This window comes from Trachinotus anak, unplaced genomic scaffold (assembly GCF_046630095.1).
Source record: "Trachinotus anak isolate AG129_WGS33_773 ecotype Australia unplaced genomic scaffold, CSIRO_AGI_Tana_v1 ptg000020l, whole genome shotgun sequence".
Lineage (NCBI taxonomy): Eukaryota > Metazoa > Chordata > Actinopteri > Carangiformes > Carangidae > Trachinotus > Trachinotus anak.
In genome coordinates this window covers 1,669,556-1,694,333 of record NW_027273871.1, presented here as the reverse complement: position 1 = coordinate 1,694,333, position 24,778 = coordinate 1,669,556, and the positions used below count along the sequence as shown (strand labels likewise).

At 41.9% G+C, this 24,778-nt stretch overlaps 1 protein-coding gene across 1 annotated transcript in view; it reads right to left on the bottom strand.

The window, feature by feature from the left end:
- Positions 1–19,973, bottom strand: part of ubl3a (ubiquitin-like 3a) — a 36,067-nt gene extending 16,094 nt beyond the window's left edge. Inside the window, exon 1 of the mRNA XM_071505857.1 lies at positions 19,414–19,973. Coding sequence (XP_071361958.1) covers positions 19,414–19,440 — 27 coding nt within the window. The 5' untranslated portion in view covers positions 19,441–19,973. The remainder of the gene's footprint in view (positions 1–19,413) is intronic.
- Positions 19,974–24,778: the final 4,805 nt, after the last annotated feature.

The window sequence follows — 24,778 nt, the reverse complement described above, 5'->3', positions numbered from 1 at the left end:
TCAGCCCTGAGATGATTTAACAATGAGTCCAGTCAAAGCTGATTTTTTCCTGCTCTTCTTGTCCTCCAAAACATGAGGGACGTTTCAAATTTAAACGATTTTAGGAATTCAATAGACAAAAACCACATTGAGCAAACATCAGAAAATAGTTTTTTTTTAAGTAGTTGGAAAATGAGAGTTGACATACTTTTGTACCTGTGTTCCAGGTTCACTAACTGAACCTCTCTCTCAAACCATGACTGTTAGCTGATTGTTAGTCCATTGTCAGTTCACTGCAGTACATGCCTCAGTTTCAGAAAAAACAAACAAACGCCATCAACAGCATTCAGACTTCCTGTTTTCACAGACATGATCATTCAGTGATAGTGATGAACTAGCCCACTATCTGGCGAACAAAGTAAAACAGCAGTTTCTCAGTTAGCAGCAAAAGAGCCAGATGTTTCCTCCGGAGATTGTTGAGACCAAAAACAGAGCTAAAAGGTGGACAGAAACACGACTCTAAAGGAATTATACTGTTATTCTGTGACTGTTGAAGCAACTGTTTGCTAACATGTTCTGCACTGGTGATTAGATGCCACTGTTTTGTTCACAACTTGTTTCCACTGCCCACAAGTGGCCGAAAAAGTCGGTTATTGTAGGTTTATTGTCTGTAAAGCAGAAATGCATCATGAGGCTTTAATATTTAGTGGCTAACTCTCTAACTAGCCACATGTGTGACCCTGTTTGCCTGGAATTAAAACCCAGAAGCGTTTTCCTTCCTGTGGTTCCCTGTCTCTGTACAAACAGAGTAGCCTGTTGAGTGGACATAAAACACAGAGCTCCTTCCTGTTGGACTCTTTACAGCCATTAATCATTAAAGAGAGTATCTTCTGTAAGAGAGGTTGTGAGAGCCAACACCACAGACCTTTTCTGCACTTTTCTGGTTCCGCTTGCTAACTTCCTGTGGCAAAGGCAGCTAATGGCCGCATTAAATGTCTAATAGCGTTTGTAAATTAAGGTTTCTTTTCTTCACAATAGCATCAAACATTCTGTGGCAGATTAATTGCACAGTAAAGTAAAGATGCCCTCCATCCATAGCTCTTCTGCAAGGCCTAAAAATGTGCGCTTTAATTATTACAGAAAACTCATTATTTGATATTGAATAGTTTTGCATTTTAATGTCTTCTTTTCTCAAAGTTTAACTCTGACCCTTTAGTGTCATTAAAGTATTGGGTTTGCTGTCACTATTTCCCTGCCGCAGTTTTGGATCCAGGAGAAAGTGCTCCCTTCTCCTTTTATCTGCACTCACTACTATCAGTCACACTGTATGTTTCATTACTCAGGTGCCTCATCGTAGCTCATATCTCTCCAAGCCCTTGTCCTTTTGTACTGTCATTCAGAAAGACCCGTCCTTTGATATGCTGACGTCCTCATCATAGCCAAATCCACTCTGCTCCTCTTTTCGCTCCCTCTCCTTCCTGTCATGAGCATGATCAGCTGTTACAACAGCGCTCCAGCCGGCACTGTACCTGACAGCTCTCTGCTTCCTGTCCTCCCTCTTCATCACTCCCTTCTCCACGTTAACATGCAGATAACCCTTTAATCCATCAGCTGCTTCTCCTCTCTCCAGAAACAGGTAGAGCTCCCTTTCATGCTGTCATCCCCCCTCCCAGTCTCTTTGAAAACTCACCTCGCTTAACTCGCACGCATCCGCCCAGGGCTACATTCCTCTCTCCTGACAGACGTCAGGTAGGTGCGTTTGATCACTCGTTCCTCCTATCGCTTCCTCTCTGTGATCAGAGCTGTCACAAAGGGTTGGGTTCAGGTTTGTCTCGCATGGCGGCCTCCTGCCACTGCCTCCACTCTACGTCTCTCTTCTTCACACTTCCAAATGGCTGTTCAACATCCCAGGGCCAAACTGAAGTAACATGCTATACAAACAGGAGCCAAGCCAAACCTGAAGTAAACTATCCTGCATTACCCACTGGCGCCCTGCACACTGATGGGATGCTGTGTGTGGAAGCAAGCGGATCAAAGCTGGCTTTGTCCAACATTACTGTGCTACGTTACAGAGCAAGAACAGTGTGATGACAATGGTATTACACAATTCAGTGTTAGCTAGCCTGATGAAGAGGTTCAAGCACACCTAAATATTTACACAAAGGCTCTTGTTTTGGCTTTCACATCTTTGGCTGCCCTCATTTTGATGCTTCTTCCCTTTTACCACAGAGACAACCTGAGCAATGGGAAAACCATAGTTACAGTGTGTAGGTATTAAAGGGGAAATAAAGAGTGGAGAAAAGCTCAGACACTGAAAAACTGAACTAACTGAAGGACTCAATGACAGCAGAAAGAGGAGTTTGATATTTTGGGTGAGCCTGATAGCGGTTAGCTTAGCCTAACCTAGACCTTTAGAGATGCTGAAAATGTGTATTTTTGGACAGAGCCAGTCTACATGTTTCCAGTCTATATGCTAAGCTAAGCTAACCTGCTGCTTGAAATTTAGTTGGCATCAATCATTTCATCCAGGTCTCGTAAGATGTAGGTGGATTAAGCATCTAAAACAGTGCCCGTGGATCAACCTGACAACCTGTGTCTCAGCGTTACATCCTGTTGTGTGACTGACAAAACAGGTATGACGTTAAGATGTTTCAAGAGATGAACAGCTGGTTAACTTTGTTGTGTTGAAACACTCACCACAAGTTCTCATTTTGACATTATCTGTGAGACATAAAGATGCCAGCTGCTGCACTTGCACAAATCTAATACTCTCATGTTGGGAACTGATTGCATGACTGTATGACACAAACACTTGTTGTGATTCCACTGTTTTAATTTTCATATGCATCTAAACTGAACTGTTTACTATTCTTCTTATTCTTTCTTCAGTTTTTATCCTTCGCATGTATTCCTGTTTTTCATTCTTACGTGTTTTATAGGCTTGGACACCAGAGAAGACAGCGAGCGTGCATCTTGTTTCTCTGTGCAAATGGAAATAAAGCCGCTGTCTCACTGCAAATCTACGCACATCACTGAGACAAATATAAACACACTCTCTGCACTCAGAACCAAGTTGCATGACAGCATCAATGAAAACACATCCCACTTCCCACCACACAGTGGTTGACATTACAGTGTGCCCGTGTGCTAAAGCACAGCCACAGGTATGAAGCTGCACGCCACTAGCAACCGTTTAACAAAACATACACAAACATATACACACGCTGTCAGTTATTGTTCATTATAAAGAATGCAACTGCCGTGCTCAGCTCTGCCCAAACTAAAATTACTCTCTGATGATTAATTAGCTGCTGTGATTAATGACACGTCATCACCCCGACGTGCTGCTGCAAGCGTGGGACATATCATTCAAATTGACCTGTTCTTGGATCCCAGTGAATGGCAGCGCCTCGACTCTTCCCGCTCATTTGTCTGTCGGATAAAAACCTACTGACAGTCAACACAAGTAGTAGTAAGGAGACGTTATAAAAGTCTAAGAGAAAGGTGACGGTTTCATCTCCACTGCTTTACTTCCAAGTGTCTATAAGCATCTGTAGCAGTTTTGGGCTGAAGATATCCCACCATCAGGCTCCGCTGTCCTCATCTCATCAGGGAGAACAAAACCCCAATAAACACATTCAGACAGCGAGAAATGAAACAGACACGGACTGTGTGACATGAAAACACAAAAACAACATAACATTTAACAGTTAGAGGAGGGGAAAAAGACTACGAAGATCTGCAGAGCCCTGTATTACACATCGCCACCAAAGTGCTGATGCTGTACAGACGCCATGACAGTGACGGCGAGGTCTGATGTTAAAGGACGACAGAGGAAACGCTGACGCTTCTGCAGGCAAGCCCAAGGGACCCAGGGAGGAAATGAGAGAGCACGAGAGGGAACGGAGACAGACTCAAAGAGGATTCAGAGAGGGAACAATGAAGGTCAGAGAGAGAGAAACGGCGTGAAGAAGAACCATGAATGTGAATAAGGAGGTGAAATCCACTTAGTTCTTTTCGATTATCCACCAACTAATTGGCGCTTTACATCCACACACGTGTGCACATGCATTAACACACAAATATTTGCGGACACACTCAAGATGCCTGCCAGTGGGGCCGCTGAGGCTCTACTGAAGCTGTGGGCCGGGACGTGAAATTGCTCTTGTGTGCTTCAATCGATTCTCCTCTAATCTTTCTGTCAGCGTCTAGACTGTCTGTCCCTCTCTCCCAGTGAAACACAAGGCAGGAGAGCGACAAGGTGCTGAACAGTGAAATAAATATGTAACGGGGGTTGTCACGGTTGACTGAAAACAATGAAAAGAAATAATGCGAGATTATGCTTTCCCTGATTCACCTGGGAGTCAGAAGGTTAGCTAGAGAAAGCACCTCTGGAGCTGAAAAGACTTGATAAGAATTGATCCGCCTTCTTCTCCAAATACAAACTGTTTGAACAAGCTGTTTGAAACTGTTCTCAAGATAGTTCTGGCTCTGGAAAGGGACAATATGGACGGTGCTAAAGATCTGTCGAGTGGTTGAATAGCATCAAAAAACCTTCCTGACTCTTCTTTCCTACAGTCAGAATTTCTGTGACTTCCTGAAATGGACAGTCTGTCATTCACTTCCCCTTCACACAGCGACTGGCCAGCAGTGTAGACGAGTAAGCTTGAACTTCACTTTTCATGTGTCCAATTGACTGCAACATATTAATATTGTATCTTCCCCTTTTCACTCCGCCTTCGAGTGTGGCCTTTCTAAACAACTACGTAATGAACAACACATCATATTATGGACTAGTTCTTTAACGCAACCTTCCTTCTGAAGTCCAAGCCTGTTTTTCACTTTGCAACTCTCTCTCTTTTCACAGCACAGTGCAGAGTTGCATGATGTTCTCTGTGTTCAAAATGTACCCTACCCTAATTTATGAGCGCAATGATGGTTACATCTGGTCCTTTGTGTCTTCTCAATGGAGGGAAAATTGACTGCTGGCTGGGAGGCAGAAACAAAAACGGAAACCAAACTACAGAATTTGACTTTCATTTTTGTTTTACATTAAAATGCAACAAACTACTGTTGAACAGAAAGTGAAACTGAAAGAAAACACGAGAGCTGTAGTGTTTGAGTTTTAATTCTGTATTAATCTGAGCTGAGTTTTCTTTCTGTGCAGTTAAGTTTCCAGAAATGGACATCATTTGCTGAGTTGCTGTTCAGCCACCAGCAAACACACAAACCCAAAGGCCAACATGCCACATGTCGGCATGCTGCTGGTGTGAGGGGACCACACAGAGGGTTGATGATCCCCGATGAAGGCTTTGATGAAAGGACCTCCTGTCCTTTACCTCCTTCGTCCCGCCATTTGGTCTGAAGCAGCCCTGTCTGTTCACGCCTCCTCCTCCTCCTCCTCCTCTCCTTCACTTCCATCACAGGGTGTTTCACCAATGTGGCTTCCTCCCCCCGTGTTTTCCTGACCCCCGCTATGTGAAAACCCTGCAGTCAAATAAAGCATCCCCATGCTGTTCTCCCCCTCCCTCCCAAGAGAACAACCTACTTTGCAGTGACCTCTGCCTTGCCTTGTCTCCACACACCCACCCCCATCCTCTTTCCTAGGTGGTCCCCCCAGCAGTGCATAGTTGATGCCCCGCAGTCAGGATTAGCTTGATTTGTAACCTTTCAGGTTGTCATCTCCAAGCACTAGCTTTTCCTGTTTGTTTTTTATCTGTGCATCTAAAATCAAGGTCTAGGACACTGAAACCTGTTTCTTCTTAACAGGTAAATAGATTCCATGTATTTTTACATTCACAGCTGGACACAGATAATTAAAAATAAGCCTTGTGGCAAAGTGAAGTAATGCTGAAATGATTAGTCAATTAATCAAAGGCAGTAATTTTGATAGTTGATTAACCATTTAAGACATTTACTAACCCAAATGCTGATCCCTCATTGGTTCCAGCTTCTCCAGTGTAAGTATTTGTTGCTTCATTCAGCTTTATATTATTTTATATTGAATATCTTTGGGCAGAAATTTTGCCACATTTTGGTAGGACGAAGGAGGTAGGGAAACTGTGATGAAAGTTTTTATTATTTTCTTACAAGTCTATACTAAATAATAATAATAATAAAAAAATCAGGTAATCAATAATGGAAATAATTATGAATTGCAGCCCTTAAATCATTTTCTTTTCCTACCTATGCAGGTAAAGGTTTTGATTGAGACGGGTAAATGAACCTCAGCCCAACATGCCATTAGCATATCTATCCTGTGTTTAATGCCACTGCTGCCAGGGGAAAGTGCAGTTTTATTTGTGGTGTGGGTCCGGGGTAAGAAAAATTAACGGTACATGTTTCTGTGAGTTGAGAAAACCTTTTAAATCCATTATGTGGGAGAACATGGTTGCCTTGTATATCTGATTCTGTTCCTCAGTCCCTGACAAGATGTTGTTGTTTTGTACATGTTTTCACCCCACAGAGGAAGAACAGCACAATGCTGCAGATAATGAGGTTCCAAAAACCATTACTGTCTCTGTCCCTTTCCTCAGGTGCTATAAAGTCTTAGCAGCAATTTAAAGGAAAAACTGATGGATCATACAGAGAGAGAAAAGGAGAAGGAATGGCTGCAAGATAGCAGTTACATTCACCACACTGCATTTCCTTTTCTCCTCCAGAAAAGAGCACTGCCCTCCAGTCATAACTCACGTGATGCCATGTGTGTGTAGAAAAACAAAATGTGTCTACATGTATGTGTGTGTGTGTGTGCGCGAGAGAGAGAGCGAGAGAGCGAGCGAGAGAAAGGCATACAGATAGAGACGGCTGGCAAGCTAAAACGCCCTCTGTGCTGGAATTTACCAGATGGCACAGGACAGAAACAACCAGGGGTATTATTACCACACACACGCATGCACACACACATACACACACCGCATTTTCTAGGCCTGTTTGGGAAAGAAGCGGCACGCGGTGACAGGGATGGATGCAGGTCTACATGCATGTTCAACACTAAACATAAACGAGTCCTCTGGCAGTTTACACCCAAAAACACACAAAGAAATCACACACGTTATAAAACCAGCACACCCTGTAGAAAAAAGCAATAGACACTGAAGTTTGCAAGATTTAGTGCAAAGAGCAGACACATTAGAGATTACAAACAGACAGACATGACACCATACAATCCTGTATAATACAATACAATGCAACATCCCCGCAAAATGATGTCCTGCCTGCAATCTTCACCTTATGTTCAGACACTGTTGGAAAGGTGTGTATTCAGCTCTATGGCTGTTTTGAGGCAGTTAGTGGTGTTTCATTGTAGTTAATTATAATTACTATTTTGTCTAAACTTTACAATACAGTGCATTTATTGTATTGCAACACTGTGGCCTCAATAATTATCAGAGTTGATTCAACAGAGAATGCACCTTGGACTACTAAGCCAACAGGATGCCCTAGTTCCTGTAATCTGTATGGACATTAGGCAAAGTCATCTCCATTCACATTTAAGAAAAGATTAAAGTACCAAAGATTATTAAATTATCACACAAACTTAGACTGTCTGTGTTTCCATTATGTAACATGCATCTATAGTGGTTTCCTTTTGTTTTGCTGTTGTTTTTTTTTTTTTTTTTACATTGCAGCGTGGTTAGAGATCTGATCTCACCACTGCTTATGTTTGTGTTGCGCACAACAGGAAAAAGGCAGCCTCAGTGGGGAGACAGTGGAGGCAACCGGTTACACAAGCAGGAGGAGGGGAGCGGCTGGGGACCCAATCAAGATCTATGACAAATATTGTTCCACACGGAGGCAGAAAAAAAAAAATACGATACAGATGATATAATCAGGCAAGGCGAGCTGGTTAGTGGATGTTGTGCTGCCTGTTACGTGACTATAATGAAGATGTTTACAGCCATGCAGTATAATGAAGGATTTGCTTCTCATACATCCACCTGGGATGGCAAAGTAGCTTAAAGGTTAAGACCACTTTGAAAATGGAGCCCCATTGGCTTCATAGATGTGGCCCTGTTCATTCAACACTGTGACCTCTGGATTAAAAATGGGGCAGGATTACTCTAACTGCCATCTCTGAGCCTTAATGTTGTTGTGAGCCTTAAACCACGCTGTACTATGAACTGCAACTGTGCTAAGATCAGCTGACTGAGCTATTCTGTGCCATGCTAAATGGAAGTCAGCTAAACTTAGCTAAAACATGCCTTACTCACCCACTATCACCTGAGCTTTCAAACCCACTAGCCCAGATTACTGTGCGCTGCTGTTTTTCTCTGAGCTGTATATAAAGTCAAACAGTCTCTAGCTCAGGAAGGCCACTTCACCAAAGCGTGTGCTTAAACTAAGCTTTAAGTGAATATCTGATGTCCTCTGCGAAAGTCGAAGTTCTGCTGCTTCCCCCAAGACAAACCAAAGCTTCCTCATTACAAGAAACTGAGAAAAAAAATAGATGAAAAGCCCTCAGTCATTCTAGTCCAAGGTCCAATGCTTCATTACTGCTAGCCTGCTCAGATAAGAACACACACACACACACACACACACACACACACACACACACACACACACACAAGACACACACAACCCCTGCTGGGATCATTAGAGATATTCATAGTCAGAGCGCTCCATAGCATCCAACATGCAATGACACAATTTGTGCAAGACAGCGTGAAGGCCGAATATACCCTCTATCCACGCTTCATACACACACACTATCTTTAACTCTTCAGTGACCTCAGCCTCATATTGCTCTCTGTGCATCTGTCTGAATATCTTAAAAACAGAGAAGAAGCCAAAAAACCGCAAATTGGCTTCTTTACCATCCATCCATCCATCCATCCATCTCCCTCTGACCGTTTCCTCTGATATCCTGACAAGCTTCCAGCAACAAGCGAGAAGCATTTCCTGCAAAAAAGTACACGCTTCCAGAGCAGTTAAGATATGAAGAAAATGAGCAGGACCTCTGCTGTCGTTACTCTTCACACAGTGACCACTGAAGGGCTCAGTATTGAAGCTGGCTCGAGCTACCAGCTGAGGATTAAGGCTTTAGTTTAGATGGTGGTTACCTAGCAACCGTTGCTCCGCTACAAGTCAGTTGATAGCGTTGCTAAGGAGCCGCTGGTTCCGCATTCTTTATTCCGATTTGGAATTCCTCCTTAAACAAAATATCCGCAGTATGACTTTACACAGAGACACAGAGCCGTCATGGAGAATGTGACGAGCCTGTAGGTTTGTGTTACGGCCACGAGTTTTAATGTTGTCAACTCACTTTCTGAGAGGTCGGGTTCTGTCCATCAGCTTGGCATGGCGGACAGGTCTGAAGACTACAATACCCATGAGGTCCAGTCAGTTAAGCCAGTTAGAGGCTGTTGTTGACCGTGTGGAGAAAACACAGCACCACAATTTTCTGCATCAAAAACTGACTCGCAAATTTCAGCTTTCAACTATTTTTGTACTGATGGTTCATGGTGATGATGATTCGAGTTTCACGCCCATCTAAGCTGTAACAGAACACAAGCTACCACTGTCTTTGGAAAACGGATGTAACTTTTACATTTGAAAACTAAAATAGCTCATACTTTGCCATTTTATAGATTATGGAGCGGAAAAAAAATTTGTCTCCAACAGATTCAACATTTGAGTCATCATTTGAGTCATTTCTCAAGCAAAAAAGCCAAAAGATTTTTTCCAGCTCTTCAAATGTGATGATTTGCTGCTTTTTGTTTGTTTCATCTCACAAAAAGATTGAATCTCTCTCAGTTTTGAACAGAGAAAAAAGAGGCAGACTGAGGAGCTTGCTGTGTGGTCTGAATTTGTCTAATATTTATCTGACATTGGACGGATTAAACAATTAATCAACTAACCACAAAAGTGAACAGTTTCATTGATCATGAAAACAATCATTAGCTGTGGCCCCTCCTAGCAACAAATCGACGAGCTTGGCATGTTGCTCCGCATCCACACCGAGTTTGGTTCAAGTGCAAAAGCCTGTCGGATCATTTACATTTTGAAAGCAGAAAAAACAGTTAATTGACAGCCACAGCAGAGCAAAAGTCTGGGTTAAAGGCATGACAGCGAGGAGCGGAGGCCAGCTGATCCTGCTGGAACATCCAGTCGATGAGGCTTGACCTTTGGATGACTGCTCTATGGCTCATGCCTGCTCTGTCTGGGACCTGAAGAGTCTCAACACTGACCCTCTAATTCCCTCAGTAAGTATTGTCTGTCTGACTGCGCTGGCACAGGACGTTCGAATATCAGGACAGATTTAAGCACTGATTTAGAAATGGCAGCCTGTCCCAAAATGTATCAGGAAGAGGGACAGTTGACTCTTGCTAGCTAGCTGCTCTGACGCACTCACTCACTCACTCACACACACAGACACACACACACACACATACAGTCTGTGCTGGCAAGGCAAAGCTTTAATATAAATGTCCCCTCAGCTGGAAATTGTTTCCAGTGCAGCTGAAAGGCTCCTTTTATTGAGCTAGTCAAACACCACCACCATCCCCTACTTCTCCAACACACGTGCACATGCGCGCACACATGCACACTCACTCTCTTGCTACTCAACATTTAGACTTACAAAGAAATACAGTGTGTTTTTTTTTTTTTAATTAAGTGCTTTTGTTTTACATCTATTTAAACAGAAACACAGACAGGAAAAGTGCAGCTTTATGGGAAGCTGTCTTCCTCTAACGTCCCTCGAATGCCAATAACATGAAAAAACAGGAGACTATATTAAGATGGCTGAGTTTGTCAATGCAATTAATGCGCTGTTGTAAAACTGAAATCAATACTGCACATGCACTGATTGCATTGATTGAGCACATTATAACTTATTATCTGAAAGGAACATATAAGCTGCTAAATTAGTCCACGTTTGCAATTAAAATTCACATTAGTTCACATTACAGATTGGCAAAAAAATGACTGCGGGTAGAATATTTGATAAAGCTGACAACAGCTGATATAGAAATTAAACAAATTAACAATTTTTTTTTTAGACTTAGAAAAATAGACTTTTCTTCTCTGAGTAAAGTGCAGCAAGACGAGCTTTTGTTTGGCTCATCTTCATCTTGTTGTCTACATTCCATGTCTCTGCTTTCACAACTCCAGTTTCACTTCCTCCTTTTAGTTTCTCAAGACCACAGCATCCTATGAATATCTTGTATCGGGAGGCTGTAACTCATCTTCTTCTCTTTTTTTTTTTTTTTTTTTTCCCAAACCAAAAAACTTGGAGTCAGGACCGTAGCTGCAATGGACACCAGGGTCATAAGTCTGATACTGTATCTAATGACCTGCGGAGGACTTCACATTCTACAGTCACACAAACATAATGTGTTTAGGGGTAAAAACAACACTTAATTTGGATTTTATATTTCACCACCATAATTATATTCTTCCTCGTGTCAAGGAGTCATTTTCCAGGAAATATAAAATTAATAAATAACATTTGACAAAATAAATAAAAAGTCAAAGAACTGCTGACTCTCTGCTGGCCGGTCAGGCTTAACAGAACTCCAGGAACCAAATGGCAGAGTGCCAAAGCGTAGAAGCACAATGAGCAAACATGCAAACAATGGCCTTTAGATGCAGCTTAGTTTGTGCTGGTATCTGGAGCAAAAGTGAACTGGAGTGGGTGTTGCTCCACTGGCGAAGCCGACAGCAAACACGTCACTCTTAACAGGAAGAACAGGTTGTGCTCTCGCTGGTTCCTCTGTGCAAATCTGTGCATGCATAAATACGGGAACAAAATCCACACACGTATCTCAAAAGTGGCTGCAGGCACACAGAGTCTAGTTAGGATTACTTAGTCGTGTTAGCGCCATCTGAGAGCTCACATGTTACTCACATTCACACCCACTCATTTATGTCATGCACTGACTGTAACACTTGGCATAAAAGCTGAAGTGTATCCTTACTTTACTTCTGTCCTGGGGTGTTCAGTGTCCAGCATGTACTGCAGAGACTGCTGGTGTGAACGTGGGGTACATTACGTCACTATCACTGCTACTGCAACTGATAAACAGAGACATACAGACAACAAGTGCCTATTCCCTGTCAGGAGAGAGATAAGGACCAGAATCAATAGCGAGGACCAGAAAGTTTCCCCTTGAACTGGGACCATGGGAGCCCCTGAAACGGTGAAGTAGTTCAACACATTTCTCAGCCTGAGCGAAGCCATACCTGCCAACAATGACTGCTGAACTGAAAAGAGGGGGAATTTCCCGCAGAATGAGCCCTTATCCCAATTTACACACACAGCCACTTTTTCATAGAGACCCTCCAGATTACTCACAGAACCGTTCACACTTCTGACTGGGCTGATCAGAAATGCAAACTGACGACAAAAGCGATGGGGTCTCACTTTGAAGCCCGACGTGTGAGGAAATCTAATAGCTAGCTTCATCCTGAAGATGGAATCTAAAGATTGCTTTGTGAAATATGTCTCTTGCCTGAATCATCACGAGTGCTACCACCATCAAAAACCCTCCTAACTCAGGTCTTAACTTGATTACCCACAGCAAACATCCAAGTTAAGGTAACGGTTCGATTCTACACACGTCCAATAACCGAAGTTTAAATGAGCTGTTAAGCGGATTGACAGGAAAACATGATTTTTGTGGAAAGATTCTGTGACTTTGTCAATGTTTATTGTTTTTGCTTTCAGCTGACCTCAAATCAGCCGGTGTGTTCATCTATTTTGAACATCAGGATAACATGCCAGCTATGAAGTGAAGGTTTTTCAGCCCCCGCAACTGCTACCAGTGCCACACATTCTTCACCCACACCATTTTCCTTAGTTTCACCGTGTTAGCTTTGTGGCACATGCACGCAAACAAAAGAAACCAGGTTAAACTGTACACAAACACACGGCTTCAAGAAAGGTAAAGTTTATTAGCTCCTGGAAATGTGATATATTGGATGTTTTTCCCCAACAACTGCAATATATATTCCATAACCTCATTATACTGTATGACTCCCACAGAGGAAACATAAGAGCATATTATGAATATATTGTTAGGTGGAGCAGACCTCGAGGATGGAAAGTGGAAAGCAGGAATGTTGACAGGTATGTACAACTAGATCTGTGCAGCAGATACTCATAGCAACACACGGGGACGCACATGCACAGACACATGCCACATTGAAGAACACAAAGCCAAACACAAGCAAACCAACAGTTACATAAGTGATCAATGGATGAGAGGCTCTCAATAGGACTTCCTGTTGGTGTTGGTGCAGACATGCATCGATACAACTGAATCAACTCTACACAGTCACAGAGGACAGCTGGACATACACATTGACAAAAGGTTTGCTAATACCAGGAGCTGTCAATACAAACAGGAAATGTACAATCGGTCTTAGTGAGACACAGCAGAGTCTCACAGATAACAGAAATACCACAGCACAGTTTGCAAATGTTCACAGCTGTATCCAGTTCTTTTACATTTATACAAATAAATAAGAACATAAATAAGAATAATAAAACCACAGACTATTAATACAGATTATTAATACAATGAAGTATTCACATCATTCATCTTAGGCAGAACAGATATTTTAGCTGCTGCATTGCAGAATCTGCGTTTCCAACTTTGACTCATCAGTTTCCTGAAATGCTTGAAAAAAAAAGGGTAACATGAATTGAGCCCAACTGCTGCACCTTCAGAACTCCTGTGGGAAGTATCCGTGGCGCTCCAAGGCCTACATGTGACAATGTCAGGGTCAATATATCAACTCCAGCACCCAGGCGGGATGATGTAATCCTGATCTGTGGCTCAGAGTCACAACACATGGCATCGGTAACACACACACGTATTCACTGACGTGCCTCATCCGACTCTGGCTGTCAGGACTCAGCGGTGTTCTCTCCCTCTCCCTCTGAATGTGCCAATCAGAGCCCTGTTAGTGCCTCCTGCCTGAGGCTGAAGAACGCCTGCAGACCTCTCTCGGCCTCCAGCTACTCGGTGTCATACATGCTGAGCTAAGCTCGAGTGGGTAGAGGAACACAGAGTGCTGTTTTCAGCAGCAAGGATTCCCCACCCATTGTTCTTTCATCCGTGGCCAACACACCGCTGACCTCTGACCCTAACCTTTGACTTCTCTGTGTGTGTCTTTGCGGGTGTGGGTGTGTGTCTGTGTTTATGTGTGCCCAAAGGGGGACTCTTGACAATGTGGGGATGAACTATAAACTGCTTTGAAAGCACCAAAATTATAATTAGCCACACACAGAATAGCAGCGATAACTCGTTTTTAGTGCCCCGCTGTTGCAGTAAAACCAAAAAAACACTATTCTGAATAGAGTTTACTAATAGATACACTGATACATTCACAAGCAGAAAGCTATAAATAACCATGAAGCTGAAACGACTACTTGATTAATCAGTTAGTTAATTGACATAAACTGATTGATAATCGATTCATTGTTAAGTCTTTTTTAAGCCAAAGATTCACTTGTTCTAGCTTCTTAAAGTGAATTTTTGCTAGTTTCTTTTCTTCTGCAATAGCAAACTGAATATCTTCAGGTTTCAGACTGTTCATTGGACAAAACTAGACATTTAAAGATATCACCTTGGGCTTCAGGAATTCATTGTTATTATTTTCCAACATTTGAAAGACGTGATTAATCGAGAAAATTATCAGCAGATTAATGGAAAATAAAAATGATCTGTGGTTAAGGTTTATTGTAAAAAAGGGAAGGAATCAAAGAAGCCCACCCATCGTGGCAGCCACTTGTACTAACTTTATTAACACTGCTTTCATCAAAGGACAACAGCAGCACTTCCAGGCTCCTAAAGTGCAGGCGCTGTCTGTCTAAATGAATGAATGAATGATCAATATTTCAGTATAAGGACTGAATTTCAGCCTAAAGACTGAAATATTGTAAATAAAGTGAAGTCAAGTGATCAGGTGTTTCAGATGCTTTGGTTCTGTCTCAGTCAACAGTTTATGATCCTAAGCACCTGTCAGTAAGAACCTTTGGTGTGTAAGACGACAAAAGTTCTTACCAAATTTCAAAATTGCAATTACCGCAAACCTCCGTAATATTACAGATGAACAATTTCACCCACAGGGTTAATACATTCTGTCGTACCTCCTGCTCTGGTTGAGTCAGGGCTGTGATTGCCACCTCCAACGCAAATTAACACATAGTCACCACTGCACAAATGATGGGGTGTTTGAATACTACCCACTGCATGAGTGTGCATAAGTGTGCACATGTGGTGTTTGACAGTGTTTGATTCTCCGTATCATGTCAGGATCAAATATGCGCCTGTAGGCCGTTAGTAGCCACTTCTGACCAGGGGTAGAAGCCACACAATCATGTTGCTACCACTTTCTAATAGGGCAAGATGTAACTATTGGCTTATAGATGCCAGGTTGTGTCCAGGTATATCAACACTTAACTTCTGGAATATCAGAAATATGCTGATTTATGAATGACTATTTCTTTACTTAAACCTTGTATAGCTGCTCTGATCAGATAGCTGCTAACCCAAAAGAGTGGCGGTGAGCGACTGTGGGAACACTGTGACGCCTGCACAAGATGAGGAAATTGTGGTGAAAAGAGCTTTAACAGCATTGGTGATTTGGAAATGGTTTGAATTTCTAAAGCTAGATGAACAGCAGAGCGACCGGTGCTGACGAAGACAGCAAAGACAACAAAGCCTCTCCACCTTTTGAAAAGGTACAATCCCACGAGTGCACAGAAAGACAAAGTGTGCGCTCCCGAACTGACAGCACTATAGCACCAACAGCCGAGCTCGCAAACAAGCCTCTTTAGTTCAAACCCCAGGAGCGGTCGCTCCCGTCTGCCTTTTCACTCAATGATGGGAAACAGGCCACTAGCTTTTTATCATTTTATACATCACATCTTTCCAATTTATATATTTTTATTCAGTATTATTATGTTGCACATTAAACCAAAGTGCTAAACCCTTATTAGAAAGTGACACCATCAAGTACTTCTCCCTGTAGATATATATATATATATATATGTGTGTGTGTGTGTGTGTGTACCTGGATCTCCCTGTCCTGTCTGCTGTGCTGGGAGATACTGAAAGCAGTGATGTTTGAAATTCACTCTCAGCTCTGTGGGACTCTCAGTCATGTCTGGAGTATATTCATTCAGCGTAGCTTATCTGAACTGAGGTGCTTTATTCTTCTCCTGCTCCTGCACCTCTCTCTCTCTCATCTGTTCCTTGTTGAAAACACACACACACACACACACACACACACACACACATACCTGCAGTGCACCTCTCCCCAGTCCCTCCACGCACTCACACAGGCATCCAGACTTTAGATCCGAGCGTCTCGCTGTTGCCATGGGGACCATTTCGACCTTGTCAGCACTTCTGAGATCTGCCTGGGGCGAGGTAATTTGCCTCCTCCCCATGCTTCACTCTTCCTATCCCTCCTCTTTTTCTCCTTCCAAAAAAAAAAAAAAAAAATCCCATCCTCCATTCTCAAGGGGCACAACTATTCCTTCTCCTTTTCTTTCTCTCAGATTCATTCAGCCACAATGTTTGGCACCAGCCATCTCCTCGCCTCCTACTCTCACTCCCACTCTATACAGCCTTTATAAGTGTGTGCATACACTTACTCTTTCCACAGACCTCGAGAGGAACTGGGGATTGGTGGGGGGTGGGAGGGTTATGTGCATCTGCTGCTGATTCCAACCACACTGGATGAGTTAAATGCAGATAGCTTATATTTCTCCAGATTTCCTTGGGGAACATAATGAGGTAGACTGATGTATAGACTGAGCTAAGCCACAAAGAGAGGCAATTGCTCTGAAGATTTACCCTGGCAGAAATCCTGAAATGTCTTACTTATGTGCAGAGTTTGACCTTTACATTTCTGCTGCAGGCATGTTAATAACATGAGCCTGAAGACAGCAGCTCTGGCTTGAATAAAACCCATTCAAAACAATGTCTTAGAGATGGCAGTTTAAAAAAATATATATTTTTACTTCACCGTCAGAGGAATGAACTTCATGCCACAAGCATAAAATGATGCAATAATAATGTGATACTTCCCCCACAGGGAAATACAGATCAGGGTGAGGAATAAACCAGCTGGCAGGGATTCAGTGTTTTGCTTAAGGAAACTTCAGCAGCACTTCCCTGGCTGAGTGATTATCTTATGGTGCAGCTCTAATACACAAAAAAATACTGTTAGGAAGAATTTTACAGTCAATACTAGAGACGGGGTTTGAGAGCATTTTACTGAATCTGAATCTAAATCCAAATCCACTTACTGAATCTTTTTAAGTAGTTTGTTTGTTGGGGACAAAATTAATTGCATTTACTTTGTATAACAGAGGACATAACTTGATATTCAAGATATCTTAGAACCACATTAATAACGCAACTGGTCATTTTCATTGTGATTTAGGGACCAATTAGCAGACCAGCATGACACTGACGCTGATAGATACTGTGGTAATTCACTGCCAAACATAAACCTTGGTCATTCTCCTGTGTTAAAGGATTGCTGGGCTTTCACCACATATATGTATTTTTTTTGTTCTGCAAAACTTGTCCTTTTCAAGTTATCAAAAATGCCACAAGTTCTTATTTCAGCATGTTGGACAGAACATATTTAAACAAAGGTCTTGTTGTTCCCCTCTTTGTCGCGAGTAACCCTCCTGCAGATATTTCATTTTGTGGTTGTCTCGTTGACTTCCACGTCCAACTGAGCCGCCTATCGGCGCCCATCTCTAGTCAACATAAGTGTAAACTGAGCCATAACACTGTGCCTGCGTTTCATATGAAGCCCCCACACATCCATACAGATGGTGACATAATTCAAGACCTTCTATGAAGGTTCTTTAGGATTCATGAGGATTTAAATATCAGTCATAACAGATCAGAACATGAAAGATTCTGCTCACGATTATGTCCCTAATCCATGGAAATGTCTTGCGACGTGCTATTCTTAGATGCTTTAGCTTAGACTGGACCATACGTAGAGGCCGGCTCACCTCTTACTTCCTCACAGCATTATCTCGACATCCTGACAACATAATGGACCCGCTGTTCAGAGGATCAGCTGAACTCGGACGGGCAGGACTACAGGCACAGCTGGGATAGCTGATCTCTGCGTGGAGGGGCATATTACGTGGTTTATCCTTTCTATACATAGACCTGGAGGTATTCTTAGAGCCACCACACACTAGCAGCAAGGATGACAGACGTAAAACTGCCAGACAGAGGGGGAATATTATGTCTAAGACTGGGTAAACACATTTTATGCGCCTTTTAATTTGTGGAATAGCTTACCCACCAGAGGCTGACATAAACCTTAATGATGAGGGTTCGTAATAACAGAACAGTCAGTAAGCTGGTGTAAAACAAGTAAATAAATCATATGAGGATAACATCTTGGGGGATATAAACTGGTAACATCACCTGATGATGACCACAGACTAAAGGTCGCAGTTTAGCCTCCTCTTTAAGGTGCCACCACACCAGTAGTTATGACATAATGGGGATGTAGCAGTAATGCAATTACCAGTTACTGCACACGCAAAAACCAGCACAGAGGCACCTAGTCTTCTCCTAAACACCAGTCTCTTCACAGCCTTGCTCTCTGAGATGCTACAGGTTCACAGAACGTCAAACATGCAATACACAGAAGACACCAGTGAGGGGACAGAGCCTTGAACTGGGTGTTCAGGTATAATTCAGGTATAAACCCGACAATTAAATGTACCTGTTCCCATAGTGGTGTTACAAATCACTTATACCAGACATCCCAGCTAATGGTTTTGTAAATCACGTTGCCTTTGAAATGTGGATGCATTTTGTCTGCTGGCCTCTGCTGATTTACATATGAAAATCAATTAGTGTGCTTCCTTGAGTTGTGTTGTCCATCGCAGTGAGCATTAGGGCTGCAACAAAACAATTAGCTGTCTATAAAATGTGAGATAACACCAAAAAAAAAACGCATCATAGACTCTCTGAAGCTGACTATACATTTCCTCGATGCGGTTTCATCATTTCACCTTAAGTGAGCATAAATCCAAAATCCATTTTTGTCAAATTTATATTATCATCATGAGGGAATTCACATTTTTCACATCTTTTTGGACGTAAAATGCCTGAGCACACAACTACAATGTGATTCACACCGCACATAAAGGCAGACTTGATGATCAAGGGGGTGCTAATAGACTTTCATGTTGTAGAAAAATCAATGGAAGTCAATGGCAGTCTGGAAGTGAGGGGAAATAGTGTAAGAGAGCCTGGAGGTCCGCAAACGCAACTTTGGGAATCAGCAGGATTTAAAGTTCAGAGGAAGTATGGTCACTGAATGAGGAACATGATCTGCTGTTCAGCATTTTTAGACAAACCTTAAGGATTAAATGGATGTTAATAGTAAAAGTATATTTAAAAAAAAAGTGACAGTAGATCCTCTCACCATGTCTCCTGGGGTGCTGCCCGTCATGGTGAAGGTATACCCGGTCCTCGGAGGGGTTTCGGACTCACTCACACTCACACACACACAAGGCAACAACACAAATATTCCCTCTTTTCGTCTTCCCTTGTAAAAGCTCTCACAAGCTCTGAAAAACACGTCGTTGTTGTGGGTTTTTTTTTAGAGGAGGAAACACCGAGGTAGTCGAGACGTACAGCGCTTTCTTCCTCTCTTATTGCACAATCATGTCGTGGGTCCGTTTTCCTTCGCAAAATCGGTAAATGCGGACGTTAGTGGGATAAACTGTCGACCCGAGGGCCTCCTCCGACCCCACCAAACATCAAGAATATCCCGCTTTAGAAAAAGGTGCCTACGCCATGCGAAAAAAAAAAAAAAAAAAAAAAACAGCACTACTGGCACATCCGGACACCGACCTTTTCTCTCTCTCTCTCTCTCTCTCTCTCGGTGGAAAAAGAACAAAAAAAACAATAATAAAAAAAAATATCCGCAAGGTTTAACGGTTATCGTCCTCTGATAAACTCAAGAGAAAAGGCGTCAACCGGTGAAATCTGTCGCTGCTTCTCTTTACGACGGGAGTTTGTAGCGACTGTCGTTAACGTTCCGGACTTCACGGCCGCTCAGCTGTCACCCTGCCCGCAGACCTAACGGCAAGCTGCTGACGTAAAGCGACGGTGGACTTCCGGGGTTTTTTTTTCAAAATAAAACCTCTTTAACGTTTATGGCGCAGTGTTCATTTATTTTTCTTTTCTTTTGTCATTTTATTTATATGCAAGTGTTTTTTTGTTTTTTTTTTTGTTTGTTTTTTTTCATAAGTGAGTTACTTTGTCATTCAGGTTATTAGAACGAAATACAAAGGCACTAATAAATCAGAATCAGAATCAGAACCAGAATCAGTTTTATTGCCAAGTATCAGAATCAGAATCAGAATCAGAATCAGTTTTATTGCCAAGTATCAGAATCAGAATCAGAATCAGAATCAGTTTTATTGCCAAGTATCAGAATCAGAATCAGAATCAGAATCAGTTTTATTGCCAAGTATCAGAATCAGAATCAGAATCAGAATCAGAATCAGAATCAGAATCAGTTTTATTGCCAAGTATGTTTCCACATACAAGGAATTTTTTCTGGTGATTGGTGCAATTGAGGATCAGGGGGGTCAGCAACAGTGGGGCTCTCTAGCCTTGTTGATGAGGCTAATAGCAGATGGGAAGAAGCTATTTTTGTGGCGAGAAGTTTTGGGCCTGAAGGACCGCAGCCTCCTGCCAGAGGGGAGTGTCTCAAAAAGTTTGTGTCCAGGGTGGGAGGAGTCAGCTACAATCTTCCTTGCACGCCTCAAAGTCCTTGAGGTGTACAGGTCCTGGAAAGATGCAAGATTGCAGCCAATCACCTTCTCCGCAGAGTGGATGATACGCTGCAGTCTGTTATTGTCCCTCTCCATGGCAGCAGCGTACCAGATGGTGATGGAGGAGGTGAGGATGGACTCAATGATGGAGGTGTAGAAGTTCACCATCATAGTCCTTGGCAGGTTGAACTTCTTCAACTGCCTCAGGAAATACATCCTACCAAAAGCAAATTCCTTGTATGTTTCCACATACAAGGAATTTGTTTTGGTGATTGGTGCAGTTGGAGGTTCTTGGAGGTTCTTGTAAACAACAGGTTTACACAGTTTTAGTTTCTGCCTGTATGTGGGAATCAGGTGGACCATGACATGGTCAGAGTGGCCCAGTGCAGCCCGGGGGACGGCGGGATAAGCACCACTGATTGTGGTGTAACAGTGGTCCAGAGTGTTCCCCTCTCTGGTCGGGCAATTAACAAACTGTCTGTATTTGGGCAGTTCGTGGCTGAGGTTACCTTTGTTAAAGTCACCAAGGACAATAACTAAGGAGTCCGGGTTGGTCCGCTCCACACACAGTATCTGCTGTGGCCTGTGGTGGGATGGAAACACCGACCAGGATGAATGAAGTATGGATGAATGAATGAATAAATGGTGATATATGATTACACTGGGGAACATAATTTTTGTTGAGTTAGGCCTGACAGCTGTTTTTAACTAATTTCTGGGTGCGGAATCCAAAACTGATCTCAGTTTTTCTCTATCATGTCAATTTACAAATATTGACATACAATGAAATATGAAAGAAACAGGCATGACTGCAATGAAACTACCACAAATATAGCAAAAGGAGTCAGGGTTGTTTAGGCATTTACGACGAGAAGTAGCAGGAGCAGACATGATCTGGAACAAAGGAAATATATACCTATGTAAATAAAACACTAAGATGGAATAGTTACAAGCTTTGAAAACTAAAAAAAACAGCATAAAACGAAATAGATCTTACAACGGTATGCCTGTGGTTACAAGGTTAAGCGAAAAGCCAGCACAAATCCTCTTAATTCCTACTATGCCAGCTTTCTGTTTGCAGATATTGATGGTACTGACCTATTGGGAGCTGCACACACCTCTCACCGCACTGTCTCAATTGTGACTGCACAAACAAGTCGCCAGGTAGCTGTTGATGAGTCCAAGTCAAGGCAAGTCTTACTACAGCTAACCAGTGGAACTTTGCTTATCTGGAGGGTAAGCTGTGAAGAAAAAACTTGACGTGCTAGAAAAAAACTGACTGCAATTTTGGAATCAGCATGCCAATTTTAGTTTTAATCAGCATAAAATTTCTAACTCAACAGAATTTTTTTTTTCAAATTGTTCCCCAGTGTTGTAGATTAAGCTACCTGGTAGTATATGAAACAGTAATCCGGCGATTCTGACATGTTTTTTTTTTCTGAAATGGACAATTCTTCACAGTTTACTTGCTAATTTGCTTTTGGTACTTTAGGTCTATTTTTGATACAAATACATAAGTAATTTTTACTTAAGATTTTGACTTTTACTTGAAACATGGTATTTTTTACAGTACTACATCTTCCACCACTGTATATATACACAAACATATTGATCACAAAATGAATTTAATGTATTAAAAGTTAAAACAGTCATTATGCAGAACGATCCCTGTCAGTGTTACTTTGTTACAGTATTGAATGATTATTGATGCATTATCATGTAAGGAGTACAGGAGATAGTGCTTGCTAACAAGTTTCATATGAAAAGAAACACAGTGGTGAGAGGTGGTGGGGAAAAAACAGAAATTCATCACATTTAATCTTTGACAGCATGCTATTAATGTTCTTATTCAAACCTCATCCAAGCGTGGGAGTCTTTGTTTTGCTGCTACAGGAAATTTAATCAAGCAATTTCTAGGCTTTTTGTCTGATAGCACAGATACCATCCTGACAAATACAATTACACATAACATATTACATAAATATGACACGTTTTGTACCTGTCACCACTGGGAAAACAGCTGCAGAGCAGTGCTGCTGGAGCTCAGTATTTCTTTTTTCAACCTGAGTCTTCTTGGATTCACTGTAGTATTCAAACCACAACTGTTTACAGTTACATTTGCAGTCATGGGGGCAGTTGGGGGATCACTTCTTTTAGAAGTGATTGGTGATCAGAGAAAACAACACAAAGGCTGCTCATCCTTGATCCTCTAATGACTCAGTCAATCAATGATCATTATTGCCTGTGTAGTCATGAAGAGTGAAGAGTCGTACATATCTGAAAACTATAAAATAATGGCCTTTATTAAGCAGTACAGGAGATTTCTGGATGTTAAGTGCTGGTTTTACTGTATATATAACATGTACTGTGAATACTATATATATTACGTACAATACATAGTAAGTATCTTAATAAAGACTTGAAAAAAGACATGACAGCTTAATAATATTAGTTCAATATGGTTGTGGGGATATTTATAGCATGCATCCAATACATATGTAATGCAATATCCTGACCTTGGTGAAGTGCTCTGCCTTCTGTTTGCGCCTGTCTGTGTGTGCGTCTGTGTGCGTCTGTGTGTGTGTGTGCGTGTGTGTGTGTGTGGGCCCTGTTTCCGTCAGAGGTCGAGATGCGTATCAGCAGCAGGTTTGTCCTCTCGCTGGTGGCCTGAGTGAAATCCATTGTGGCATCAGGAGTGGCTTTTTCTCTGAGATCTACAGGATTAACTACCTAATCTCCCCATCATAAAGGGAGAGTGGAGAGGGGGTAGAGTGTCTGACACACACACACAGACACACACACACGTGCACACACACACACACACACACAAAGGGGTAAGCATGTCTGCACAAACACAGTGAGGTGTGAATGTGTTTTTTTTGTTGGCTGTGTTTTTAAAATTAAGGTCAGTGCATGATTTTCGGCTAGTGAGCCAAGTAGGGCAGGAATGAATGATTATTGTCATTACTAATTCATCCCTTGATTATTTTCTAATATATAAAATGACAACATAGCAGAAAATAAAACTTGCCCATCAAAATTTCCAGTCCAGTCAAAATTTCCACAGTCTTAAAGCAAAGGTATGATATAATAATAAGTATAAAATGTGACTGTAAAAACATGATTATATAAAACCAAAACTGCGACACCTAAAATAAACAACCAATTGGTCATTGAAATTGTAGATTCATTTTATGTTGATTGACTAATTAAACTTTTTGTTTAAAACCAAGACACACACATCCCTTTTCTTTTGTTCTCAAACTATATGTATACCAAACACACACACACAAACACACGCACACAAATGAGATATTTCAGATCAGTTAACAATCACGCAGACTTCACATAAATGGATAAACACAAGACATTTTTAAAAAATTGTTACTTCCATAGTACACACTCAGCATACTTGAGAGGAACATATGTAATATGGGATTGGTATAATATACAGAATATAATCAGATCACCTACTCTGGGGCACTGGGGGTTTTAGTATGAAGTTTCTACTTGGTATCGTTCTTGAGTTATGGTGTTCACAAGAATAACAACATAATGTCCCGTACGCCAAAAAGGCAAAAAGAAAAAAGAAGTTGTTTAGTAAAGGGCTGATGTGTGTGTGTGTGTGTGTGTGTGTGTGTGTGTGTGTGTGTGTGTGTGTGTGTGTGTGTGTGTGTGTGTATCCAGCCTGTGTTTCCCTCCTCAGCACTTGCTTATATTTGCTCGACAGTGCAGGTCTGTGTAATATGAACCAACAGGTCACCTTTACAGTCCCTTACCTCCTCTCTTTAAGGTCTGCTGATCAAATATAAATGTTACATTTTGTGTAAAGACAACACAACTCAGTAATCCTCTAAGCCTCTTGACTATGTTCCCATTTAGATTTTCATCTGAGCACCTGCCACTCAGACCACACACAGACATATTGTACACATGAAACACACACACATATGTACAACACTAGTCATTATTAGGAAACAACATTAACGCAACGTTATTTTCTGT